Source organism: Lethenteron reissneri, chromosome 22, assembly GCF_015708825.2.
Source record: "Lethenteron reissneri isolate LAM-NWPU_2019-01 chromosome 22, ASM1570882v1, whole genome shotgun sequence".
NCBI classification, from domain to species: domain Eukaryota; kingdom Metazoa; phylum Chordata; class Hyperoartia; order Petromyzontiformes; family Petromyzontidae; genus Lethenteron; species Lethenteron reissneri.
The window spans coordinates 14,389,402-14,416,508 of NC_083800.1; the positions used below are offsets into that span (position 1 = coordinate 14,389,402).

General features: G+C 53.9%; 1 protein-coding gene across 2 annotated transcripts in view; it reads right to left on the reverse strand.

Annotated features, from left to right (window-relative positions):
• Positions 1–1,543: 1,543 nt before the first annotated feature.
• WDR11 (WD repeat domain 11) overlaps positions 1,544–27,107 on the reverse strand; it is a 51,511-nt gene continuing 25,947 nt past the window's right edge. For both annotated transcript variants that reach the window (XM_061556630.1, XM_061556631.1), the window contains exons 16-30: positions 20,871–21,018; positions 20,448–20,554; positions 19,690–19,804; positions 18,611–18,782; positions 16,412–16,520; positions 15,895–15,957; positions 13,826–13,891; positions 13,132–13,279; positions 12,896–12,991; positions 12,380–12,545; positions 12,178–12,275; positions 11,321–11,466; positions 8,974–9,056; positions 3,191–3,473; positions 1,544–1,775 (exon numbers count right to left, since the gene is read on the reverse strand). In XM_061556630.1, coding sequence (XP_061412614.1) covers positions 3,232–3,473; positions 8,974–9,056; positions 11,321–11,466; positions 12,178–12,275; positions 12,380–12,545; positions 12,896–12,991; positions 13,132–13,279; positions 13,826–13,891; positions 15,895–15,957; positions 16,412–16,520; positions 18,611–18,782; positions 19,690–19,804; positions 20,448–20,554; positions 20,871–21,018 — 1,759 coding nt within the window. In that variant the 3' untranslated portion in view covers positions 1,544–1,775; positions 3,191–3,231. The remainder of the gene's footprint in view (positions 1,776–3,190; positions 3,474–8,973; positions 9,057–11,320; positions 11,467–12,177; positions 12,276–12,379; positions 12,546–12,895; positions 12,992–13,131; positions 13,280–13,825; positions 13,892–15,894; positions 15,958–16,411; positions 16,521–18,610; positions 18,783–19,689; positions 19,805–20,447; positions 20,555–20,870; positions 21,019–27,107) is intronic.

Sequence of the window (27,107 nt, forward strand, 5' to 3'; positions counted from 1 at the left end):
TTTGTATATACGCGATACATTGTGGATACACGGCTTAAAGAATGCATAAAAGCAAAGTGACAGCTCATACGAATTGATATATCACAGGCACTGTGCATTGAAGCCAGCTTCCCTCATTTTAATTCAGGTAACCCCAGGTTACCTTCCCTCCACTTTCATCCTATTGGTCCCTTTGCCTGCTGCTGGACCACTGCACCGCCCCACACCATCCCATCCCATGTCATGGGCAACGAAAGAAAATTGAAAGCAAATTTTTGGATATTTCCACAATGGGAATATGGTATTAAATTTACGGGATAAATATTACACATCCATATGTACATGCAGGATATGTCTGCACATGTCAATTATACAAACCTCGAAAATACCATTACAAAGGGAATACGTTTAAACTTGAAAATATACGGCCACCAATTAATCAAATCAGTTTTGGCCACCAATTAATTTGACCATAAACGAGTATGCCAAACAAGACGTTGTTGATGGTGGAGTCATCATGGTTATCAGCCATGCGTTATCCACTGCTGGATGAATGCCTCAAGTCATTGTCATATCTCACGGTCTCATTTAATCTCCTGCACAACACAAGGCCGATTTAATGGCTCCAATGTCCACTGATTAAGCAACTTCTTAGAGACATTGGTATGTTGCTTTTATCAAGTCCAACGGTTCAAAGCACCCCAACCTGCTCTGGTCTGTCACTGTTTTTATTGGCTGCCCTATGTACACGTACTCCGACGTGTATTGGTTACTCTCCCTGACAGATATCTTAATTTATTGGTCCATTTATTGCACATGACATGAATCCAGCCCCACTTTACACGTTTATAATTATCAGATCATTGCAGTGAGAGACTAAAACACGCACGAGCGCGCGGTCGGAAGGCGTGGTGGAGTAGATAAAAGACATTCCAGGTTTGTTTGGATTATTTTTAGAAGAGCTTTGCCGACTAGGATGGGCAGGCAGAAAGTGTGTTGGAAGAGAAGACCAGTTTAACTGACAGGTTTCATTATCAGACCACCGAGGGTCCGAATTTTGATGGATTATTGATGAGAACTATTCTGTCCTTGGCCCTATAGCCTAAGTGTCTCCACTGTTGACACGAAACTTGAATTGTCTATGGTCAAGGTATTAATTAAAATATGACCACCACATTTTACATATGGTAACATTACCACGTTTTTGTTCAGTCAGCATTATTTCTCACTTGCTGGATGTAACTTGTCTGGATGCAATTGCTTTGTAATTTTAAAATGTACAATCTTTTTTTGCCTCTTTATTTAAAAATGTGCAGGAATTCTTTTGGCCGAGGCTGATTAAAGCAAAAAATACTTTCTACAGCTTTCAAATGTAAGTTCACAATTTCCAATGAGGTGTTCTTGTTTTTGATTTTACAGCCAAAAGGAATTATCCAGAAACTGTTTAAACGTTTTGTTCTTAAAACATTAAGTATAACAACAACAAAATCCCTAAATGAGAACATTTCATCCCGAATCGCATTTACAAAATAAATCGGTGTCAAACGTGCAGCTGAAAACGCCTTGGCCAACAATGCAAGTCACGTCGAGTTTATTTAGATCATCACATCATCACAGCAACAACAGCTTTGAGTACAGTTACGTTCGGCAGGAACACTTAAACATCGCTTTATAAAGTGGTCAGCGTGTCCATACAGTATTGTACTCTCATCCAGGAGGAACAGCTGATCCACCTCGAGGTCGGCTGCTGCCAGTCGTTCACCTGTGCGTGCACATCGGTGGTCTGCATCGCGTATCTGCAGGTGCACACGTAACGGCAGCAAATAACACAGCGGCTGCTCCCGCAGACAACTGTTGTTGGCAAGAGGCCGCTACATGAAGTCCGATAAGAATTTGGTAGTCCACATATTTAACGTTCCGCATCACGTGAAATGGAAAAACATTTTAACCACAAAAAAAACACCGTTAAACCGATTTGAAAAGTGATCATATAGTTAACTTTATTTGCATTGTTATGTAATGTGTACCAATTGAACGTTGCCACCTCAAATACTACCAATGTCCGCTCTGAACCTGGACGACACAGGCATGAGAGTCTGATCATCAAGAGGTTGGCTGGTGCCATCACCTGTGTCTTGGGGCTGGATTACACGGTCCACACAGCTTACCGCTCTAGAACAGATCTGTTCAGAGCGTGCTCATGTCAATGCAAGCCAAGCTTTGCGCAAATGAATGTGTGCATTTGGAATTTTAAGAAGGAATGCTTTTGTCTCATTTTCTTAAGATAATGATAACATCGGTAAATACATCCCATGCTGTGGAGTCACGTGTTTGCACCGGACGATCCGACACGTATCCTAGTATAGCAGAGCTCCTCTCGCACATCATCCTCGCGTCACGCCTCGCGATGTCACCCCGCGCCCAGGGCAGCGTGGCCCACAGACCCACAAGCAGCTCAAGGGGTCCCCCACTCCTTTTGGTGGTATCAGCTGGAGGACAGGGACCGAGCGACATGCCTTGGTGTGCGCTGCCCCTCAGCTGGGGTTTTACTCCCTGCCGATGGAACCTTTAAACACGTGTCAGCTGTGTTCCCATTTCATAGTGGGGCCAAACGTGTGACTCAAAACAGAATGGACTCGATGCAATCAGGTGATAACTGCTCATGATTCAAGCTTAATCCAAAAATGTGATTCTGCATTGCACACCTAAACGCTACCATCAGTCCTCTCCAATAGGCCTGTCCACAGCCACATTCCAGGGCCACTTTGGCCAAAGCAATGTGTACATCAATTATATTGTACCTTGTGTTTGTATCAAATACATCGTCACATCAAATCATTTTAGGGTGTCGGTGTGTTAGATTTAAAGGTTTTTCAACCCTCATCCGTGCATCTGCATTTCCCCACTATCTCCATTGCAAATTATAGCCTCAGTGTTTCATATGGTTTTTAATAAAGAGCACTCTCAAGAAATTTTCTGCTAACGGTCCACTCGTTACAGTCCGTTGTTCCTTTGCAACTCTTCGTGCCCCACGGAATAGATTCGTGAAAGGCGCTCCGACGCTGCGCCTCTGATGCAGTGTTGCGTGCCGCACGCTGGCGCCATGGGGCCCCCCGCACGCCGTCTTATCGAAGAGTCCTACGTTTGCTGCGTTGGGCCCCGCGCGCGCGCTCTCTATCCTTCCTAAGCGCACCCCCCCCCCCCCCCCCACCTGCGGTCGGCACCCCGGAGGGCCCCCGGAGTCGGCAAGCCCTACGCTTCTACCAAGCACGACGAGCCCAGCGTCCCCGGCACATGCGGCGCCGCTTTGTCGGGCTCGAGGCCGCTCGTCTTGTTGGAGTCCGGTGTCTCCGCCTCCCGAGACGGCGCGAGCTGAGCCAGGATCTCGACGCCGGCGGGGCCGCCACGTGCCGCGTACTCGGCGGCCGCGCTGCCCAGGCCCAGCGAGCGCAGGTAGCGGCCGTACTCCGCGCACACCGACTCCGTCAGGGGCCGTGCAGCGAGGCGCGCGCACACACGCGGGTCAGGAAAAACACCACGAGCTGGCAAAAGAGACAACTCACAGCCACCCTCCCGAGCCGTAACCATCGTGTTAATAAATGCTCATTCATGGACTTGGCCAAACATCCCAATATAATGCTACAGCTGTGGTAATTGTTGGCGCTGCTTCAGCCCACTTTCCCATGCCTCGGAATCTTAGAAAACTGTGCAGAGTGCTATAAACACGTGTATCTATGTATCATAAATGCCCACTGCTACCGAGACATCACCTCACAGCCATCAACTCAGCCGTGGCCGAACCTACCGCTCCTGGCACAGCCGGCATAAAAACACCATGGCCATAGACTCTGCAGGAGGTACAGGGCAAATGCTGTTACACTCATGCCTCGAGCAGAAGAACCTTGGTGATAGCAAAGTACAAGTACACACTGCATGTTTGTGCTCCACTGTGTGTGGGATTGTACAATTAAACGCTCATGTAAGTGCATGTGTGTGTGCGTATGTCGTGTTGGCAATTCATCCTTCACCTCAGTTTAGCCCCCTGTTAGGCAAGTATGTGCTGTTTGTGTCGCGCAATGCCATAGAGGGAGAGGTTGTTTTTAGCCAGTTGGCCTGAAAGGTCCGACCAACGCAGTAAAATCATGATGGATAATGGAGGCGGCTCTGGCCTCCTGGTTCTCTCGCGCAGGAATAATGGCAGGGGACGTGACCTTTGCACGTAAAAATGCTTTTAACGACAATGCCTAAAAGTCAGCCATGAAATAACAGTACCAACTACTCCATCTTGTAGCCAAACTCTAATTTATAGAAACCCTGAGGTGGAGCTGCTCACAGGAAACTCATCAGGTAATTAATTAAATACGAGACCCATTCAAATTCCTTGCAGAGGCAACTGCCCAACCCACATGTCCATGGAAAGGCTTTACAAGAGGTTCCACTCTGAGAGGGGATGGTGCAGATTGCAGCAACTAAAAGGGTGTCGCCTCTACGTGCGAGGAAAGGTTGTGGAGATAATTTGTAAATACTGCTACGTGGGCAACCTAGGGCAGCAAAGTGGGCAGCCGCTACAGCTGAAAGGAATTCCAAAGGGAAGTCCTAAACTTAAAAAAAAACTAAACTTTTTTTATTTTTACCAGGTAAGGCCCACTAAACTAAATATCTCTTTTTCAGATGCGACCTGCCCATGAATGATAGCTCAACGAAGCGGTTTATCATGTGGAAACTTATACCAGCCAAATACTCTAAACGCATGTTTTTAAATGTGGAGGAAAAAAACGGAGGACCTGGAGAAAAATCCACGCTACCACAGGGAAAACATGCAAACTCCAAATATACAGGCATCAGGGTTGTGATCGAACCCACGACCTGCTATATACAAGGCGAGGGAGATCACAGATCATCCCACGACACCAATAATCCAGGCTTTTAGTCTTCTGTGCTTGTGAATGCCCACTTCTAATACAGACCTTCAGGACCCTCTACCATGTGTAATGCTCCACCATGGAAGCAAACCAGAGTCAAAGCCGGCTATTGGACATGTTTTGATCGTCTACAGGGCCATTCCGTAGGAATCTCCATCTGCTCTCTGTTCACAGGAAAGCCTGTAAATGTAAACATTTGGCTGCAGACATAGGTCATTGAACCACATCACGCATTGACATCGGAGCATATCCATAGTATTACATCAACTCCACCTGTCCTCTCCAGCACGTTTAAGACTATCTAAACCTCCCTAGGGGCCAGTTGGTTAAAACATCAATATCTTCCTTTCTTCTCAGTGAAATGAAACACCCCATTATTATTCCTATTTAATCTTGCTATTTAATCACACATTTAGCAATGACCCGGTGAATGTGGTCCATTCCGAGGTGAGGTTTCTGAATTGTTCTGTTCAGGAAATCGTGCTTTTGCATTTTTATGACGAGAAAAACCCCTTTCCTGCATCCGCATGCAGCACCATGGCTTCCTCCGCTGAGTCCCTTCTCCTCGAGTGACACTGAGTCGACTACTCCGAGCTCAGGCCTCTGGCTGCAAAAATCTCTGTTCTCTTTGAACGGATCTGGAAGTTGAATTAGTCACCTGTGAAACACTGTGCGGTGGAAGCTGTCACTTCAAAGCATTGGGTCCGTTCAGCGACAATAATGCCAAGAAGGCGAAACATGGGACCCCCTTGCAAGTTCGCCTACGCTGGCTTTGCACTCTCGTGTTGACTTCTCTACTACGCTCGTCATCGCTTAGTCTGGGCTTGCCCGCGTGATGAGCTCACAGGTATTTTGCTCTATCCGTGGGCTGCTCACGCGAGCAAGCCCAGAAATGTTGTTACATCTCCTCAGCCAGTGGAGAAGCACCGTGCGGTACGTGCGGTGTGAACACCACACACCCAGTGGCTGTACGCAGCCTTGCTGCTGTCCGCTGTGAGCGAGACCGTGCTACGCGAGTTCAATGGAGGCAACAACAGCGATTCATTCAGCCTCAGCTGAAGCCGTCGCATGGCTCTGAAATACAAACAGAGATCCTTAAGATGCCATTCACTATGCCAGCGATTCCCAACAGATGTGGACCACCATGCAGCACAAATTATTGTACTTTGTGAAAAGATCTGAACCAGTTCCATGGACCACTTCCCACAGCATTGTGGCCCACCAGCAAGCCCGCGGCCCAGGAGTTGAGAACTGCACTGTGCCACATGCAAGAAGACGTGTCGAGACCGGACCACTGTGCGGATGATGGCAGTGAATGAGCGACGTTCGGATCGACCAACAGTGTCGGACGTGCCGGCACGTTTCTGCTTTACTCACTCGCGTGAGTGTGCATGCGTCTGTGCCTGCGCGTCCACGGCCAAGAGCTGGTGTGCATACCGTGCGTGCATATGCTTGTGGATGTGTGTGTACTTACAGGGTGTGTGTATTCAGTGCCCAGGGGGAGTAGGACTACCTTTTGAGCAGGTAAATACAAATTACAATGGATTTGTCAATCAAGTAAACCAGCAGAGTGACGGGGACTCAATTAGACCTTTTGGCATCACAGCAAAACACGTAGTGCCTTGCAGGCCAAGGGAAGCACAAACACAAACCCACACGGAGCAGCAGCAGAAGCAGCAGCTGACCAAATGACGAAATAGCCGTTCACCTTCAAAGCTTAAATTTTCCCATTTCACAATTGTCAGCAGCAAAACGCCAAGCGAATAGCTGAACCATTCTTGTGGATAATCAATATGGCGTTTCTGCTCACTGAGTGTCACATTTGTGTCCCTTTGTGTTTTTAACATAACAGTCTTCCATACACAACACCTCCCAAACGACAGGCAATGGCACACCTTAGCAAGCGGGAACCCTTAAGAAAAAATAGCACAATCTCGAGCCAAATAGAAAGCGTGCGTCTGTAAAACAATGCAAGAGGCAGTGCAGGCTACTTGAGCGCGTGCGAGGGTGAGTCCAGCGTGTGGCACAGTGCTGATCTGAGATGCTGGCCCAGACGGCCTGGCACGTTGACAGGTTCATTCTCTCCATTTCATCCTCCTATCATTCTACATTGACGGATGTAAACGCTCGGCATGCAAATGTTTTAGATCCGAACATAGGACTGCCTCTGTGGAGAGCGGTGACGTAGCAGTTAGCGCACTGCACTACAAACCCGGCAACCCGAGTTTGATTTCCCCTCACAGCCAACACCAGCGACAATTATCTGAACCGGTCCTGGGCTTCCCCTTAGGTCAACTCAGACTCAAAATAAGTACCTGGTACGGTGGGAAAACATCACCATTAGGGAGACAGAGGCAGCTGGGCGTGGTGCTGGTCACCCCCCGCCTCGTGTCCAATGCCAGCTTGTATAGGTGCTCTCTAAAAGCACTTGCCCCAACAGTCTGTTCAGGCAATACAGGGGAGATTTTTGCATTTTCCCCTATAAAACTGCTGTACACACGTCCCACCGACCCCTCGTTTCGTTTGGCTCTTGGTGCAGTCACGCCGTCATGCACCGTGCAGCCCGTCCTCAACCACGACTGCGACCACAACCACGGCCGTGACCCCAGCTCTTGCCAGGACGCGCCAATTTTTAACGAGATGTGTACGATAACAGGGCGCTGTGGCAGAGCAGGAGTGGCATAAATGCACGTGGCCCTCATCACCACTCTCAGGTGCAAGGGAGGAATTACCCCTCAACCTTTCATACGCCACGTGCTGTTTAGGCGGTGCTGTTTCCTCTATTTACCATGTGAATCAACAATCCTCTCAACGCGATTAAGCTTCCAGCGGCCACATTTCGCCATTAGATGACCACATCAGCGCCATTAGAGGCTAAGTCCAGCCATTGGATGGGTACCTCTTCCACGCGAGGAGGAAAATTGTCCGGAAAGTATCAGATCGTGTTATTTTGGATCATCTGGATGTCAATCACTTCCAACGGGGGATAATATCTTAAAGCTCTGGTCCATCACACACAACCAAGTCTCTGCTCCTCCTAGGTTCCATAATTTTATAGGATGTATGTTCTTCTTTCACACCGTATATGGCCAACCGCACTAATCAGGTGCCGGGTGTGATGTTAATCGAATGTGATACGTGATTCAAAGTGGGATACGTCAATCACAAGCATCTCACAGGTTCAATATAGTTACAAAATGGAAGTCTTCTTCATCAAACACAACTGTCATGAAGTTGTGGAGGATGGTGTGGATGTGATGAGGCCACAATTAATCATCAGATGTGCTCCTGCTGCCAATCATCGTGAGCTGCGTCTGTGTTTCTCTCACATTTATATTAATTTCCATTTTTCTTCTTGGTTCTGAAGACGGCTGCTTGCATTGTAGCCGAAACGTCGTGAGAATTATTTTATTTTATTATGTTTTATTTTTATTATTTTATTACTTCCCTTCTACGTGACTTTACCGAAAGAACCAAGAAGATGAATCCCTGCAGTCACGAAAGCTTTAAATCGAAATTTCCATTTTGTTCCTCAAAATTGTAACATTTTAATAAATCAGCCCATGGGTCATGAGGGCACTGCAACGTCACCGATTCTGTTCTAGCACTGCATAACTGTTCATTTACAGATTCTAGTTGGTATTGGAGTGCATCACACTCCGTGAATTTTCCTTTTGAGTGAAACCTCACAATCAACCACATGCACCATCTGGGGTAGCGAGATGTAAATACCGTGGGGTTGATCCCAACCCTGACAAATGCTGCATATTTGGAGTTTGCGTGTGTCTCTCCGGGTCCTCCGGTTTTCCCTCCACATTGAAAACCATGTGTTTAGAATATTTGTCTCCCATAGATTTCCACATGAAAAGCCACTTCCGTTGAGCTCTAATTTGTGGCCAGATCGCTTCTGCAAAAGAGCTATATAGCTCAGTGGGCCTGACCTGGCAAAGTAAAAATTGGATATAGTTTAATAGTTGATATCCATCAGTCCTGACTGACCCCAGTTCACAGCCACTGACCAACAGCTTCCATACCCTCAGTGCCCGGCGCCGGCTCAGCTGGAGAAGGATATGAGTGGCGTCGGTTGGGTCCGCGAGCACCCCGGCCTGCACGCACGCCTCCAGGAAGAGCGCCGCCCGGTCGAAGTAGCGCATGCTGCGACCGAGAGAGCGGGGACAGAGGCATGGTGGGGGGCACACGCATGAGATATGTTGGTATGCATGCCTGTGTGTGTGCGTGCGTGTATATGTGTGTGTTGGTATGTTATGATCAGGAAGAGTGGCGGGTAGACATTATTTCCCAAGCGAACTCAAGCGAACTGCTGAAGGAGGGTTCCATTTTTGTGTGCAGCCTGCCCTAAATTACATTATAATAACAGTCTGGACCACTGGATGGGTTTCCGCAGGATTGAAAAGATGCCCTGTAACAACTACAGGAGCAGCTCCTTACTCAGTGTGCCGAGAAAGGTCCTGGCAGGGATTAGTCAACATCGACTTGCCAGGCACGCTGAGGAGAGGCTTGCAGAGCCCCAATGTGATTTCAGGCCAGGGCGTCCTGCAAAGATGCCATATTTTCTGTCCGTTTGCTGCAGCAGAGGTGAAGGGAATTCCAACAGGACCTACATCTCTGGTTTATCGACCTGGTCAAGGACCATGATACCATGAATAGGCCTGGGCTCTGAGTCCCTGACTCTTTGCTCACAATCATTAATGACGTTCACGATGGTGGGCAGGCCCAGATAAAGCTACGTGGCCAAGAGTCAAAGCCATTCCCTGTTCACCTTGGGGTACAACAGGGATGTCCGCTGGCTCCCACATTATTTAACATCTTTATTGACCACTTAGTTCGTGAAGCCTTCCATGGCTGTACCGAAGGAGTCTCCATCTGGTACAGATACAATGGGAGGCTGATCGATGCCTGGGTGTGGTCGAGGGATAGATCCCTTTTGGTCAACCATGTTACGTATGCTGATGATCTGGAGATTGCTGCTCACTCAGAGGAGGAGTTGAAGGCGCTGCTGCTAGACACGGAGCATTCCACTAAGAGGTGGGGCCTTACCATCAGCCCCATCAAAACTAAGCACCTGCCTGGGTATGTTGTGGCATCACAACACTCCACCCCTCAACTCCCCATTTGTGATGGGGCAGTTGTGGAGAAAGTGGGAGAGCTTTACATACCTGGGTAGTGTGCTTATGACCAGCTCCGGTTTGACAGTAGAGGTCTCACTCCAAATCAGTTGAGTGGCATTATCTTTTAATCGTCTGCATAATGCTGTGTGAAAGCTGCCTCCACACGAAGCTTCGGGTCTTCTCGGTCATGGTCATGTCCTCCCTTCTCTATACTTGCAAAATGTGGACCCCTCTAATGGGACATCTTCGCCGGTTAAAAACATGGCCTGCCTACGATCCATCCAGGGTTTAACCAGGTAGGATTGTGTGGGAAGCTCACAAATCCTTGAAACATCTAGATAACGTCCCATCGGTGAGCTTCTCCGGAAGGCAAGACTGCGTTGGCTAGGTCATGTGGCCCGCATGCCCAGCCACCGCATCCCGAAACTGCTTTTGTTCGGCCAAATAAAGGGGGCTAAATGGGCACGGCACAGGCAAGAGAGGAGATGGAGTGATGTGGTACAGGAGTATGTGGAGCTGAGTGGATGACTGGTACCAGAAGTGTCAAGAACGGCCTCTGTGGAGGAGGCTCATGAAGGACGCTACTGGGCAGTTGGAAGCAGTTGCCCTCCAGCAACAATGGAGGGCAGAGAAGTGATGCTCACAACAATGAGTGGAGTGCCAGGCGGCTAAAACACAGAAAGTTGGCACAGTAGGGGGCACAGGTGGCGCATTGGCCAATCATCTCAGTTAGTCAACCCATGGCACCTGGCACAAGCGCCGTGGTGATGTTACCGCCACTTAATGGCAAATGGCGGTTGTTGTTGTGTACAGGTAGTCCCCGACTTACGATGGTCCGACTTACAATATTTCGATCTTACGATGGCGATAGCGATTTGACAAAATTGTAAAATATTTTACATTTCGCAGGTAAACGCAGCAGCATACGAGGTACGATACTGTACGTTGGGACGCTGCCGGGATGTACGCATCTCCCGCCTTGTGTGATGCCTCACTCTCACCAGCGGTCGACGGAGTTAAGCTGTCACGGTGTTAGTGCGTGTATTTTTTTCTGTGTTTTTTGTGTTTCAAAGCCCAATTTTAGTGAAAAAAGCATGTATTGTAATTAATAAATACATACAGTATTTAGTTTATACAGTACGGCACTGTAAATTGCTAAATTATCACCATTCTATAAGACTCCTGGGTAGGCGAGGCCATTTTCGACTTACGATATTTTCGACTTACGATGGGGTCGTCGTAACGCATCTCCATCGTAAGTCGGGGACTACCTGTACTTGGTGCTCGCACCTGTGCAGCATGTCCAGCACGCGCTGGAAGCAGCCAAGCGACAGCAGCACGAGGATCGCGCGTGACTTCTGGTTGACGTGCGGAGAGCAGAGGTGATCGGCCCAGCGCTTCAGCACCTCCCCACACTCCTCCTGGCCCAGCCGCACCTGCACTCACAAAGGTAAAGATCCCCCGTATAGCCTTAACTGTTTGGACAAGTGTTGTTAGCGAGCACCTATGAAGGCCGACACGGCACACAAGGGGGTGGGTGGCCAGCACCACACCTTTGTCTCCCTAGTGCCGATTTTTAGACACCGCACAAGGTACTAATTTTAGGAAGAGTCGACCTAGGGGAGGCCTAGGACCGTGAGCGCAGTGCGTTAACCACTACACTAGCACTCCCCACCTGCACTCACGCACACACGCAAGTGTTCAGTAAAAACATTGGTACACATACAGTAACGCATAAATTCACATGCACGCACATGCATGCATTCATGCATTCATGAGCACACAAACATACCCGCATTCAACAGCGTATGGGCACTCACTGACCCACGCACATGCACACATTCTCTAACACATACACGTGCAAACGTTCACAAGCACACAACGAAATAGGTATACACACGCGTTCGCGAGCATGTACGCGCGCGCGCGCACAGCTTCACATGTACACAATCATCTTCACGCACGCGCACACACATGTTATGTATTTTGTAGATGCATGCTTGTTTTGTCCACGTGAGCCCAGAAGCACTCATGTGAGTGAGTATGCACAAGTGCAGCAAGTGAGGTGGACTAGTGGAGCGTGGCGGATGGCACGTGGCAGGTGGCACGTGGCACGTGGAGTGTGGTGGGTGGAACATGGCGGGTACCTTTGCGAGCCAGGCCGCTTGGTTCCACTGGCCGTACGTCTGCAGGTATCGGCACGCGTCGGCCGCCTTGTCAATGAGACACAGCAGCTGCACACCTTCTGCACGTACACGTACGCACAGCGGCAACAGGCCGTGATACCACCAGTTGCAAGAGACACCACCGGTCCCAAGAGACACTCTTTGTCGTGCGAGCGTGCGGTACCCGAAAGCTTGCCACTGGCGATCATGTTGGTGGCGACGAGTTTGATGGTGCTCTGCGCAGCTCCGCAGGCGGGCAGCGTGCTCACGAGGCAGGCCTTGAGCGAGTCGCTGTGGTAGGCCGCGTTCTCTGCACTCGTCTCCAGCAGCAGCTGCACCGCGCGCTCCGTCTGACGCGTGCACGGACACACATGCACTCTCACGTACACGCACACGCGTGCTCGTACGCACCTGCACACACCCATGTGCAGTTGCATCACATAGCAAAGAGAGGGAACAGCCGGTAGAGGGTGCCGCTTGAGAGGAGTGGTTCTCAACTCCAGTCCTTGCTCTCTATGGATATGCAAATTTGGCCACCACACAACGCACGCACCCGACGGTTGGTAATCACGCAAACTTGTTCCGTGGTGGGTTACAAGGACTCAAGGTGAGGAAAGCTGCACAGAGGGTTGGCGATGCGATCGAGCGTGACGGATGGAAACGCGCATCGTAACGTGGTGGGCGCGGGCGTGCGGCGCACCTGTCCCAGCAGCAGCAGTTTGTCGGCGCACTTGTTAGTGTGCGCGTACGTCGCGCGCTTGGCTTCCTGCAAGCCGACCCTCTCCAGCTGCCACCTCTAAACCGCACACACACACGCACGCACACACGCAGACTTGCCGTAACCGTAACTCACGCCAGGAATCAGGCGGTCACCATGCATGGGCCCACGTCGGGGCGGAGAGACGCGTGGCGCCATGCGGCCTCCTTTGCGGGCACCTGGAAGTAGGCGTTGTCGCAGAGCAGATCGTAGCAGACGTCGAGGCCGTCCCCGCTGGGCCCCGCCAGCCCCGCCGTGCGCTTGTGGTGCTGCAGGTAGAACCCGGCCACCGTCCAGAAGTGCAGCTCCGACTCGTCCCCAAACAGACTGGCGGCAGACACACAGATCCCCCCCGCCATAGAGCATAAACACGGATGGGTAGGCACTTATAGCGAGCGACACATATGCACGAGTGCCACCGATCGCGTGCGTCTTATATGTATGTTGAACTTCTTTTGCACTGTACACAGCCAACCGCGCTAATAAGAGTTGCGGGAGAAGGACAACAGCAAACCACATGTGGGCCTTCCCTAGGTTGAATCTGCCTAAAATGAGTACCAGGTGTGGTATATGAGCATCAGAAAAGCAGTCAAAGTCGTCAGAGAAAGCCTGTTGCTGGCCACATCACCTCCTCGTATGCCATCCCACCCTTATTAGGTGCTCACCAACAGCACTTGCCCCAGCAGTGTGGGGCTAAACGTAATCACTCAATCGTTTGTGTCCTAATCCCCGTTGTGTACACACAATTAATATGCCTGCCATGGGACGCTTTGCACAGCTGCACCAAAAATATGTCGCAAACAGACAACGGCCAAATTCACATCTCGAGGCACTGCCCTTTGTGTCAGTCTATGCAGTCGCACGCCCACTCACCGGGCCGTCAGGAGACACCTCTGCAGGAGGGAGAAGTTGGGGTTCAGCAGCAGACTCTTGTAATCGCTGTGGACGCAGGGAGACACACGCAGCAAAAGCGCAACGTAATGATTGTAAAATAACAAGTGCAGATCCGTCGCCCGTCCTCCCTCTACACGATCCACTCATGCCCCACGCTAACCCATCTGGCCCCAACATTACCACTGCATCTGTGAGACACTGCGCAACGTGCGCGACACGGGGCGACACTGCATGACGTGCGCTACACTGCACGACACGGCACAACACGGCGCTACACTACGCGACGCTGAACGGCATGCGCTACACTGTGCGACACGGCGCAACACGACACGACTTGCAAAACCTCGGCTTCACCAGTAGCCATGCCAGTGAAGAGCCGAGATGATTCATCACCACCCCCCTTCACATAGCAAGATAACTGTAGCCCACACACAGACACACGATATGAAACTATAACGCAATGATACATTGGTTTAATACGGGAGAGGCAAAACTCGAATTCATCTCTAGACACTGGAGGTATTATAGGGAGTGTGTGGGGCTGTTGTGAGTGTAAATCACAAATGTCAGATACATTGTGCCTTTTAATGGGTTGTTTTTTATAAATTATTGCGTTCAATTATAGTCATGAACAACTGGGGATGAACAACACTTAGACGGTACAAACTTCTAATATTAGCACCTCCGATTAGCACGATTGGCTACGTATGGTGCGCAAGAAGTTCAACTTACATCCATACAATGTTGGCTGCTGGAGATCGGAATCATTCTGGACCAATTCGGTCTGGAGAAGATTTTGGTTGTAAGCTGAGGTTTCGGTTCAACTTAGGTTAGGTTTGAGCGAAACAGGTTTGATGTTGAGATAAGAATAATGAGAAGTCAAGAGAATACTGAATAAGAATACATAATCATACTTATTCTGTAATTGAATATATCTTGGCCTTGAGGTTTCATGGTCTTGAAGACTTATTTCCTAACCACATTTACTTCCGATAATTCACTGTACATGTCGTTTAACAGGATATATCAAAACCCGTCACCTGACGCGTTTGCCCAGTCGTGTTACCTTGTAACAACAGATCAACTGAGGGCAGACGGACATACGTTTTCGGCAGCATATTACTCAAGTAAATACCACGTTTCACCCTAGGACTGGAAACACGACTCATGTAACTCTATAGCCCGGGTTCATGCATTAGGAAGTACACTCAGCACTAATGCTACCAGTTGAGTAATTTCACACCTAGAACTTTACACCATGAGCCAGGCGGTTGTGGCTATCCAAGTGGTCTGTAATCTAACACTGTGGAGGCGAGGGTTGGTGGATTGCACAAATGTTGTGAACTCCCTTCCCATGGAATCAAGGTGACATACCCTGGCTCGTCAGGAGAAGGCAGTACACCGAGTGGACTCATCGGCATCTGTTTCCATTGGTATGGAGTGTTGCCCCCGCACGCACGTGGGTTTTATCCGGGCGCTCCAATTTCCCCCCACTTGATTAAACACAAGTCATTAATTGCCTGAAAACATCTTAAAATAAAAACCCAATGCAAGACCCTCCAAAACAAGCGTTCGATGACGCAATATGGTTCTCTTAGATAAATAAGGAAGTAATTAGAATTATTATGACAGCAATGTTAATTGCCTCTGAACTTGAGCAATTGACTGATGAGTAACCAGTAAGAAAAAACATCGAGATTCATGACACTGTAGTTACTTGGAAATAGCTTCCCAATGACTTGTCTGTTGGTGCTTCCATCCAAGATGCCTCTATGGTTGTGCCTCATTGACCTCAAGCCACAAGGCAAAACCTCGTAGTACCAGATCAAAAGCAGTATCCTGACAGTGCTCCACTCACACCGCAAACACCACTCGCTCAGACAAACTCCTCCGCTCTCTCTGCAGTGCGCTCACAACGCTGCACCGATTGCTGCTTTAACTCATCCACAGCGCAGCAGCAGTAGCAGCTGCGCCGTGCGACCAGGAGCCTAGCAGCGGTCCTGCTGCACAGGGCCCGGTCGCTCATGCACGCCCTGCGCGGCACTCACTTGGACAAAGCGTCCAGCTGCTCCTGCAAGAGGCGCTTCACGTCCACATGCTCCTGGTAGTCTCTGCACACGGGCGCACGGCACGGACACCATCCTGCTCAGATAACATGTCTATAACGCTAAATGGGGTAAGTTTTGCCTGTGCGCATGTGTACGTGGGTATGCATAGGGGGGAGCGGTAGTGTACACTGCACTACGAACCCAGTAACCCGAGTGCCATTCATGCTCACAGCCAACACCAGTGTCAATCATCTGAACCGTTCCTGGGCCTCCCCTAGAGTCGACTCAGCCTCAAATAAGTACCGGTGTGGTGAGTAAACATCGCCAAGGGGGAGACGAAGGCGGCTGGGCGTGGTGCTGGCCACCCACACTCTCGTGTACTGTGCCAGCCTTCATAGGTGTTCAATAAGAGCAATTTCCCAAAAAAGTCTGATAAGGCTCTAAAGGGATATTTGTCTTTGTGGATGCATGTGTGTGTGTGTGTGTGCAAGAATGTGTGGTGTGAGCTGGGACAGACATGTCGTCGATCTGCAGCGTGTGCCGGCAGTCCCACGGCTGGTGCAGCAGGATGGCCTTCAGCGCCAGGCCGGCGCGCGGGGGCAGCAGATACGGGCACCACAGCGCATCTGGAGACACGTCACTACCGCTCAAGTCAAAGAGACATTCCGCTGCTATAACAACGCTTGCAACATCATTCATGTCCGCGTTGCCCTGCTTACAATGGGTTGCAACGAGGAAACATAACCATGTGTTTAGGTGTGGCACGTGCTCGCCACTTCATTAAAAAATTACCGAGCATTTCCTCTTCATGCACAAGCAACATCGCTGTGATTGGCTGGAGTGAGGTCACATGGGGTTAGTGGCAGTCAAGGGCAGTGTCTTCGCAATGAGTTGAAGGTCGCTGGTGTGTGTGGGGTGTGGGTAGGTGTATAAAGACAGTTTTGATCTCAATCTTGATTTGAAGCTTTCGTGACTGCAGGAATCCATACTCTTTGGTTCTTTCGGTAAAGTCACGTAGGTATAAAATAAAATAGATCACGACGTTTCGGGCGCAACACAAGCGTCTGTCATCAGGGCGCTGGTGTTGCACCCGAAATGTCGTGATTTTTTTTTATTTATACCTACGTGACTTTACCGAAAGAACCAAAGAGTATAGTTGTCTCCTTGACTAAGATACAATTTATACTTAGATATTTTACATGAAATTATTATTATTTTGCAATGCCTTAATTTTAGTGTTTGTGTAAATGGCAGCGCCTCTCCACTTTGTATCTGGGTTGTGGGGGACTCGTTGAGCCGGCTCCCTAGGCAAGGGTGGGCGCTGACAGTGACAAGGCCTCGCACCCAGCCTCTGCACCCTAATAGAGGTGATAAAGGATATGCGGTGATTGGATAAAATGATAGTAATTGTCAGCCGTTTGTCACACTCCCGATGAATGCCAGTCTCCCAACACTCTGTGAGTCAAGGGGTTGTTGAACTAGATTTCGCCACGCTGGGGACAGCGGTTGGAGGAAAGTGGAGGGCCCAGGATTGGTCAGTACTTGTCACCGATGTTAAATTGGCTTCATAATATTAAACTGTTCATCAAGCCACAAGCAAAAAGCTTAATCACATCACTTGGGCTATTCGGCAGTATTTGGAGGTCAAAACAAAATTAGTGCGGCTAATATTTACCATGCATCTTAAACTTGAATTGCCACGATGTGAGACAGTGTATGGACTTTAGCCAGAAGTACATTTTAATGATCCGTCTCCTCAAATCGGAAGAGGTATCCCCATTAAAACAGCCAGAGAGCTGTGGATCTCTCATTCAGACCCATGAGGATCTCAAGTGGGATACTTGACATTAAACCACGTGAGGTTTGAACACAGTATGGGAGGTGATCTGGTTTGTCCTTGGGCACGAATCAAGGGCCGAATATCAAGGGAGCCCTTTTTTAACATTGGGAGCTGAATCAGCAGACGACACTGAACGCTTGGCTAGATAGGAAAAGAAACATAATTTTTAAGACAAGCATGTGCATGGGGTACATGAGGCCACACTACAAAGGGTTACATACGAGATGCTTTTGGAACATCTGTAAATTTAAAGGTATAGTCGGTGAAGAGAAAGCTGGGCCTGTCCTCATTCCTTCACCACAGACACACCGCCCAGGGGCAGTCCTGATTCGCTCTGTCTGGGTTCAAGTGAAGCCACTGTGGCCTGTAATTGTGCCCTCAAGGTGCCCTGTTAAAGCCCTCGTGTATTCATGCAATCATTGGAAAGGGCTCGCCACCAGAATGCTGCTTTTCAGGAGAGACAGGATTTCACATATTTCAACATCAAGGCATGAATTGTTGTCTTCCTATGTTGTAGTCATGTGTTGTTCCCTCACTCAATTGGCGATTGAGTGACTCATGTCAACTATAATGATTTTCGAGAAGGGTTAGAAGTGAACTTCGGTGCAAATAGAGTCGGGCCTGTGCTTATAACTGGACAACATCTAATCTAAACGTTCTAATTTGAGACTCTTAACGTAATAAAAACGATTACAAAAATGTCCAGGATAAAGGCCTCTCCCACGCTGGTCAGTGGGAGGACGGAGGTTGATAAAGATTTTAGTTTTTGAACTTGTGAGAGTTTGTATCTGGATATTTTGAAGGGCGCAGAATCCAAACAGATAACCGAGACATGCCCCCGTTCCCTCCCCTCCTCCCACCCCAACTCCCGGGTACCGGTGAGCTCCTGCTCCTCCATGCGGAATGCGGAGCCCCGGAGCGCCGTGTCGCTGACGCGCACGCAGCCGTCCTCGCACGCGAGCACCGCCTTGTCCGAGGTGCACCAGTCCACGTCGAGCACGCGCCACGCCACGCTGCGCCCACTGCGCAGGCTGCTCACCATCTTCACCTGGACCATCACATGCACACAGTAGGCACACGCTCACGCAGTGAACACACTCACACAGTGAGCAATGACCACCTTTCTCCTTACCGCGCTGTGGAGCTTAATTCGCACAATGATGGCCACTGGCCAATGGGGCGGTAAGGCAGCAGCTCCTTACCATTACCAGCCAAAGATCAGTAATATATATTTATTGCCCTTGTTTACTCAGGAAAGCCTCAACAAGTCTCAAGACCCTCTTTCAGAAGGGGCCTGCCAAATGTTCGCAGTCGGGGGCGTTGTTGCTGCTGCGTGTGATCCCATTTTTGGCCAACGCCAGTCACAGTGTACGATGTTGTTTTAGCTATCGGAGAATACCACAGTAGACGGAAAGCAAACAAACTCCACGCAGAAAGGTGCGCGAGTCGGGAATTGAACCCAGGGCCCTCTTGCTGTGAGGCGCGAGCGTTTGCGAGGAGACGTCTCGGTGGGAAATTGTCCCAGACACACGAGGGAGCATTTTAGAAACATGCTTTGAGATTATCTAGATTATTTTACGGCTATAAATTTCTACATGACAAGCCACTTTGTTGAGCGATCATTTGTGACCAGGTCGCTTCTGAATTAAGTTAAAACCTCAGTGAGCTTTGTGCCTGGTAGGATAGGGATGGTTTAGTTTGATTTGTATGTGTTTGGGTGATTTGTTTGTCCTGTATGTTGCTGTAACGTTCTTACCCCCCACCCCCTACTGGATATCTGTGAAAAGGAGCTTTACAGCTCATTGGATTCCTCCAGTATAAATAAATATTCTGACTCTGAGCTGGATCTTGCTCCGGGCTCTCTGACCTGGTGCTGTGCTCGCGCGACTTGCGAGACCGAGCACGCCGGAGGTGCGGGGGGAGGTGCGGGGGGAGGTGCGGGGGGCGGCCCCTACCTCCTTGGTGTCCCAGATCTCGATGCCGTCGTTGTACAGAACGAGGAGGCGCGAGTTCCCCTTCCCGGGAGCGAAGCGCAACCTCCGCACCCAGCCTCGGTGAGTGGGGATTCCCCTGGGAGACCACAGACACAAAGATCCCCCGCGTAGCCTTTGAAATACTGCTTGGGAAAGTGCCATTAGCAAGCACCGATGAACGCCGGCACTGTGCAGGAGGTGGTGGGTTTACACGCACCACACCAGGTACGCATTTTAAGGCCGAGTCAACCTATAACAGGCTCAGGACCAGTTCAGATATTTGTCACCCGATGTTGACTGAAAATCGGAATGGAACCTGGGTCGCTAGGTTCGTAGCTCAATGGGCTCACCACTAAACTATTGCTCTCCATATTTACAAAGACACACACACGTAGACACAGACACACACACAGGAGAGTTCACGACACATATTCGGTCTGACCATTACATGACCTAACCCAAAACTCCATTATGAATCACGACATTGGCTACGAAATCACAGAGGAGGGCAGCACCCCCAGCCTGCCTGGAGTCTCGCACAAAGCCAGCACAGTGGCAGTGGGGGGAAGAGTAGGGGGAGAGTAGGGAGGAAAAGCGGGGGGGAGAGTGGAGGGGAAAGTGGGGGGGGGGGGGGGTAGAGCGGGGAGAGAGCAGAAGGAGAGAGTAGAAGGGGACAGTAGGGGGAGAGGAGGGGAGAGTAGGGGTAGGAGTAAGTGGCCACTACTGATCGTACAACTCACCTGGACAGCTTCGCCTTCAGGTCCCAGAAGTTGAGGTTTCCATCCGAGTCGCCGAGCACCAGAACATCTCCCTTCCAGGCAATGCTGCTGATGCTGCCCATGCTGGCCTGGGTTGCAGTGCAAGGATTCAGGGACAGGGAATGATGAAGAGTAGAGGCCAAGGTCAGGGTCATTGGTACAGCCAGTGGTTTTGTGAAGGTGAAATGTGTGACAGTGAGATGACTGGATGAGTTTTCCCGTGGTGCTATGCGAGTGTGATACTGTGAGAGTAACACTGTATATGTGTTAGGCATGATCCTGTGAGTGGCACTGCGTATGTCACTGTGTGTCACCGTGTCTATTTCACTACGAACTCGGCAACCTGAGTTCGATTCTCGCTGTGTGGGTGAGTGTCACGGTGAGTGTCACTGTGTGTGCCCTCACATCGGGGGGGATGCGTGCCCCCTCCTTGACGCTCGTGCCCTCCACGGTGAAGTGGTAGATGACTCCGTTGGAGTCGGTGAACACAAAGTGTTCACGCGCGCACACAGTCGCTCCCTGTTCCGCCTTGCTCTCTGCGTCCTGCAGCAGACTACCCACACCACGAATACACACAACCCACATCACGACTACACACCCACTGCACACACTACTACCCCCACCCACCCCACAACTACACACACCACTACTGAACACCACCCACCCCTCTGCTACACCCATACAACGATCCATGGCCAACCGCGGGGGTTACCTTTCTGAAAACCGCCATGGTTGGCAAAACCGCCGTGGTTGGCAATACTCAGGCCACATGGGGAATCGGGGGTTAGGGCAACCGCGGCCGTGGTCACACTCGTCAAAGCCTCAGTTGCCTTCACTAAACACAACTAACATACACAATCACGTAATAAAAACAATAAATTATAAAATAACACGATTAAAAAAATACATTTATGTTATTTACTTTTAATACTGAGGGTTGACGTCCATGATGATGACGATGACATTGATGAGGATGAGTTAATGGGGGCAGTGGTTGTTAAAAGGAAGAGGAGGGGCTTTGCCCACCCTCTACCTCCACCTGGTGGTGGGAAGAGAGCGGTGGTGGGAGCTGGGGGATGAGACGATGCACGGGGGGGAGCTGGGAGATGAGACGATGCACGGGGGGGGAGCTGGGGGATGAGATGATGGACGGGGGGGGGGAGCTGGGGGATGAGACGATGCACGGGGGGGGGGGAGCTGGGGGATGAGACGATGCACGGGGGGGGGGGGGCTGGGGTATGAGATGATGCACGGGGGGGGGGGGGAGCTGGGAGATGAGACGATGCACGGGGAGGGGGAGCTGGGGGATGAGACGATGCACGGGGGGGGGAGCTGGGGGATGAGACGATGCACGGGGGGGGGGAGCTGGGGGATGAGACGATGCACGGGGGGGGGAGCTGGGGGATGAGACGATGCACGGGGGGGGGGGGGGGAGCTGGGGGGTGAGACGATGCACGGGGGGGGAGCAGGGGGATGAGACGATGCACGGGGGGGGAGCTGGGGTATGAGACGATGCACGGGGGGGGGGGGAGCTGGGGGATGAGATGATGCACGGGGGGGAGGGAGCTGGGGGATGAGATGATGCACGGGGGGGGGGAGCTGGGGGATGAGACGATGCACGGGGGGGGGAGCTGGGGGATGAGACGATGCACGGGGGGGGGGGGGAGCTGGGGAATGAGATGATGCACGGGGGGGGGGGAGGGAGCTGGGGTATGAGATGATGCACGGGGGGGGGGGGGAGCTGGGAGATGAGACGATGCACGGGGAGGGGGAGCTGGGGGATGAGACGATGCACGAGGGGGGGGGAGCTGGGGGATGAGACGATGCACGGGGGGGGGGAGCTGGGGGATGAGACGATGCACGGGGGGGGGGGGGAGCTGGGGGATGAGACGATGCACGGGGGGGGGGAGCTGGGGAATGAGACGATGCACGGGGGGGGGGGGGAGCTGGGGATGAGACGATGCACGGGGGGGGAGCTGGGGTATGAGACGATGCACGGGGGGGGGAGCTGGGGTATGAGACGATGCACGGGGGGGGGGGAGCTGGGGGATGAGATGATGCACTGGGGGGGGGGCGGGGGGGAGCTGCGGATGAGACAGTGCACAGGTGGTGGGAGCTGGGGGATTAGACGATGCACGGGGGGGGGAGCTGGGGTATGAGACAATGCACGGGGGGGGGGGAGCTGGGGGATGAGATGATGCACGGGGGGGGGGGAGCTGGGGAATGAGACGATGCACGGGGGGGGGAGCTGGGGGATGAGACGATGCACGGGGGGGGGGGGGGAGCTGGGTAATGAGACGATGCACGGGCCGGGGGGGGGGGGCTGGGGATGAGACGATGCAGGGGGGGGGGGGGTCTGGGGGATGAGACGATGCACGGGGGGGGGGGGGAGCTGGGAGATGAGACGATGCACGGGGGGGGAGCTGGGGGATGAGACGATGCACGGGGGGGGGGGAGCTGGGGGATGAGATGATGCACGGGGGGTTGGGGAGCTGGGGTATGAGACGATGCAACGGGGGGTAGGGATCTGGGGTATGAGATGATGCACGGGGGGGGGAGGGAGCTGGGGGTATGAGATGATGCACGGGGGGGGGGGGGGAGCTGGGAGATGAGACGATGCACGGGGGGGGGGAGCTGGGGGATGAGACGATGCACGGGGGGGGGGGGAGCTGGGGGATGAGACGATGCACGGGGGGGGGGAGCTGGGGGATGAGAGCGATGCAACGGGGGGGGGGAGCGGGGATGAGACGATGCACGGGGGGGGGGGGGAGCTGGGTATGAGACGATGCACGGGGGGGAGGGAGCTGGGGGATAAGACGATGCACGGGGGGGGGAGCTGGGGGATGAGACGATGCACGGGGGGGGGAGCTGGGGGATGAGACGATGCACGGGGGGGGGAGCTGGGGGCTGAGACGATGCACGGGGGGGGGAGCTGGGGTATGAGCGATGCCACGGGGGGGGGGAGCTGGGGTATGAGCGATGCACGGGGGGGGGGGAGCTGGGTATGAGGATGATGCACGGGGGGGGGGGGAGCTGGGTATGAGATGATGCACGGGGGGGGGGAGCTGGGGGATGAGATGATGCACGGGGGGGGGGGAGCTGGGGATGAGATGATGCACGGGGGGGGGGAGCTGGGGATGAGATGATGCACGGGGGGGAGCTGGGGGATGAGATGATGCACGGGGGGGGAGCTGGGGGATGAGATGATGCACGGGGGGGGGGAGCTGGGGTATGAGACGATGCAGGGGGGGGGGGGAGCTGGGATAGATGATGCACGGGGGGGGGGAGTGGGAGGAGATGATGCACGGGGGGGGGAGCTGGGGATGAGATGATGCACGGGGGGGGGGGAGGGGGATGAGACGATGCACGGGGGGGGGAGCTGGGAGATGAGATGCACGGGGGGGGGGGGAGCTGGGAGATGAGATGATGCACGGGGGGGGGCTGGGGGATGAGATGATGCACGGGGGGGGGGAGCTGGGGGATGAGACGATGCAGGGGGGGGGGGAGCTGGGGGATGAGACGATGCACGGGGGGGGGGAGCTGGGGGATGAGACGATTGCACGGGGGGGGAGCTGGGGGATGCGATGATGCACGGGGGGGGGGGAGTGGGGATGAGACGATGCACGGGGGGGGGATGGGGGATGAGATGATGCACGGGGGGGGGGAGCTGGGGGATGAGATGATGCACGGGGGGGGGGGAGCTGGGGGATGAGAGAGCACGGGGGGGGGGGGGAGCTGGGGATGAGACGATGCACGGGGGGGGGAGCTGGGGGATGAGATGATGCACGGGGGGGGGAGATGGGAGATAAGACGATGCACGGGGGGGGGGAGCTGGGGAGATGAGATGATGCAGGGGGGGGGGGGAGCTGGGGGATGAGACGATGCACGGGGGGGGGGGAGCTGGGGGAGGAGATGATGCACGGGGGGGGGGGGGGAGCTGGGGGATGAGACGATGCACGGGGGGGGGGGAGCTGGGAGATGAGATGATGCACGGGGGGGGGGAGCTGGGGTGGGGATGAGACGATGCACGGGGGGGGGGGGAGCTGGGGGATGAGATGATGCACGGGGGAGGGAGCTGGGGGATGAGACGATGCACGGGGGGGGAGCTGGGGTATGAGACGATGCACGGGGGGGGGGAGCGGGGTATGAGACGACTGCACGGGGGGGGGGGAGCTGGGGGATGAGATGATGCACGGGGGGGGGGAGCTGCGGGATGAGACGATGCACGGGGGGGGAGCTGGGGGATGAGACGATGCACGGGGGGGGGAGCTGGGGTATGAGACGATGCACGGGGGGGGAGCTGGGGTATGAGACGATGCACGGGGGGGGGGGGGAGCTGGGGGATGAGATGATGCACGGGGGGGGGGGAGCTGGGGAATGAGACAATGCACGGGGGGGGAGCTGGGGGATGAGACGATGCACGGGGGGGGGGGAGCTGGGTAATGAGACGATGCACGGGGGAGGGGGGAGCTGGGGAATGAGACGATGCACGGGGGGGGGGGGGCTGGGGATGAGACGATGCACGGGGGGGGGGGGGCTCGGGGATGAGACGATGCACGGGGGGGGGGGGAGCTGGGAGATGAGACGATGCACGGGGGGGGGAGCTGGGGGATGAGACGATGCACGGGGGGGGGAGCTGGGGGATGAGATGATGAACGGGGGGGGGGAGAGCTGGGGGATGAGATGATGCACGGGGGGAGGAGCTGGGAGATGAGATGATGCACGGGGGGGGGGAGCTGGGGGATGAGACGATGCACGGGGGGGGGGGAGCTGGGAGATGAGATGATGCACGGGGGGGGGGGGAGCTGGGGGATGAGATGATGCACGGGGGGGGGGGAGCTGGGGGATGAGACGATGCACGGGGGGGGGAGCTGGGGGATGAGATGATGCACGGGGGGGGGAGCTGGAGGATGAGACGATGCACGGGGGGGGAGCTGGGGTATGAGATGATGCACGGGGGGGGGGAGCTGGGAGATGAGATGATGCACGGGGGGGGGGGGGAGCTGGGGTATGAGATGATGCACGGGGGGGGGAGCTGGGGGATGAGATGATGCACGGGGGGGGGGAGCTGGGGGATGAGATGATGCACGGGGGGGGGGAGCTGGGGGATGAGATGATGCACGGGGGGGGGGGAGCTGGGAGATGAGATGATGCACGGGGGGGGGGGGAGCTTGGAGATGAGATGATGCACGGGGGGGGGGGGAGCTTGGAGAGGAGATGATGCACGGGGGGGGGGAGCTGGGGATGAGATGATGCACGGGGGAGGGGGAGCTGGGGGATGAGATGATGCACGGGGGGGGGGGAGCTTGGAGATGAGACGATGCACGGGGGGGGGAGCTGGGGGATGAGATGATGCACGGGGGGGGGGAGCTGGGGGATGAGATGATGCACGGGGGGGGGGAGCTGGGGGATGAGATGATGCACGGGGGGGGGGGGAACTTGGAGATGAGACGATGCACGGGGGGGGGGGAGCTTGGAGATGAGATGATGCACGGGGGGGGGGGGAGCTTGGAGATGAGACGATGCACGGGGGGGGGGAGCTGGGGGATGAGATGATGCACGGGGGGGGGGAGCTGGGGGATGAGATGATGCACGGGGGGGGGGAGCTGGGGGATGAGATGATGCACGGGGGGGGGGGGAGCTTGGAGATGAGATGATGCACGGGGGGGGGGAGCTTGGAGATGAGATGATGCACGGGGGGGGGGGGGGAGCTGGGGGATGAGATGATGCACGGGGGGGGGGGAGCTGGGGTATGAGATGATGCACGGGGGGGGGGAGCTGGGGGATGAGATGATGCACGGGGGGGGGGGAGCTGGGGTATGAGATGATGCACGGGGGGAGCTTGGAGATGAGATGATGCACGGGGGGGGGGGGGGAGCTGGGAGATGAGATGATGCACGGGGGGGGGAGCTTGGAGATGAGATGATGCACGGGGGGGGGGAGCTGGGGGATGAGATGATGCACGGGGGGGGGGAGCTTGGAGATGAGATGATGCACGGGGGGGGGGGGGGAGCTTGGAGATGAGATGATGCACGGGGGGGGGAGAGCTGGGGGATGAGATGATGCACGGGGGAGGGGAGCTGGGGGATGAGATGATGCACGGGGGGGGGAGCTGGGGGATGAGACGATGCACGGGGGGGGGGGGGAGCTGGGGAATGAGATGATGCACGGGGGGGGGGGAGCTGGGGGATGAGATGATGCACGGGGGGGGGGGAGCTGGGGGATGAGATGATGCACGGGGGGGGGGGAGCTTGGAGATGAGATGATGCACGGGGGGGGGGGAGCTGGGGTATGAGATGATGCACGGGGGGGGGGGAGCTTGGGTATGAGATGATGCACGGGGGGGGGGAGCTTGGAGATGAGATGATGCACGGGGGGGGGGGAGCTGGGAGATGAGATGATGCACGGGGGGGGGGGGGAGCTGGGGGATGAGATGTTGCACGGGGGGGGGGGGAGCTGGGAGATGAGATGATGCACGGGGGGGGGGGCCTGGGGGATGAGATGATGCACGGGGGGGGGGAGCTGGGGGATGAGATGATGCACGGGGGGGGGGGAGCTGGGGTATGAGATGATGCACGGGGGGGGGGGAGCTGGGGATGAGATGATGCACGGGGGGGGGGGAGCTGGGGTATGAGATGATGC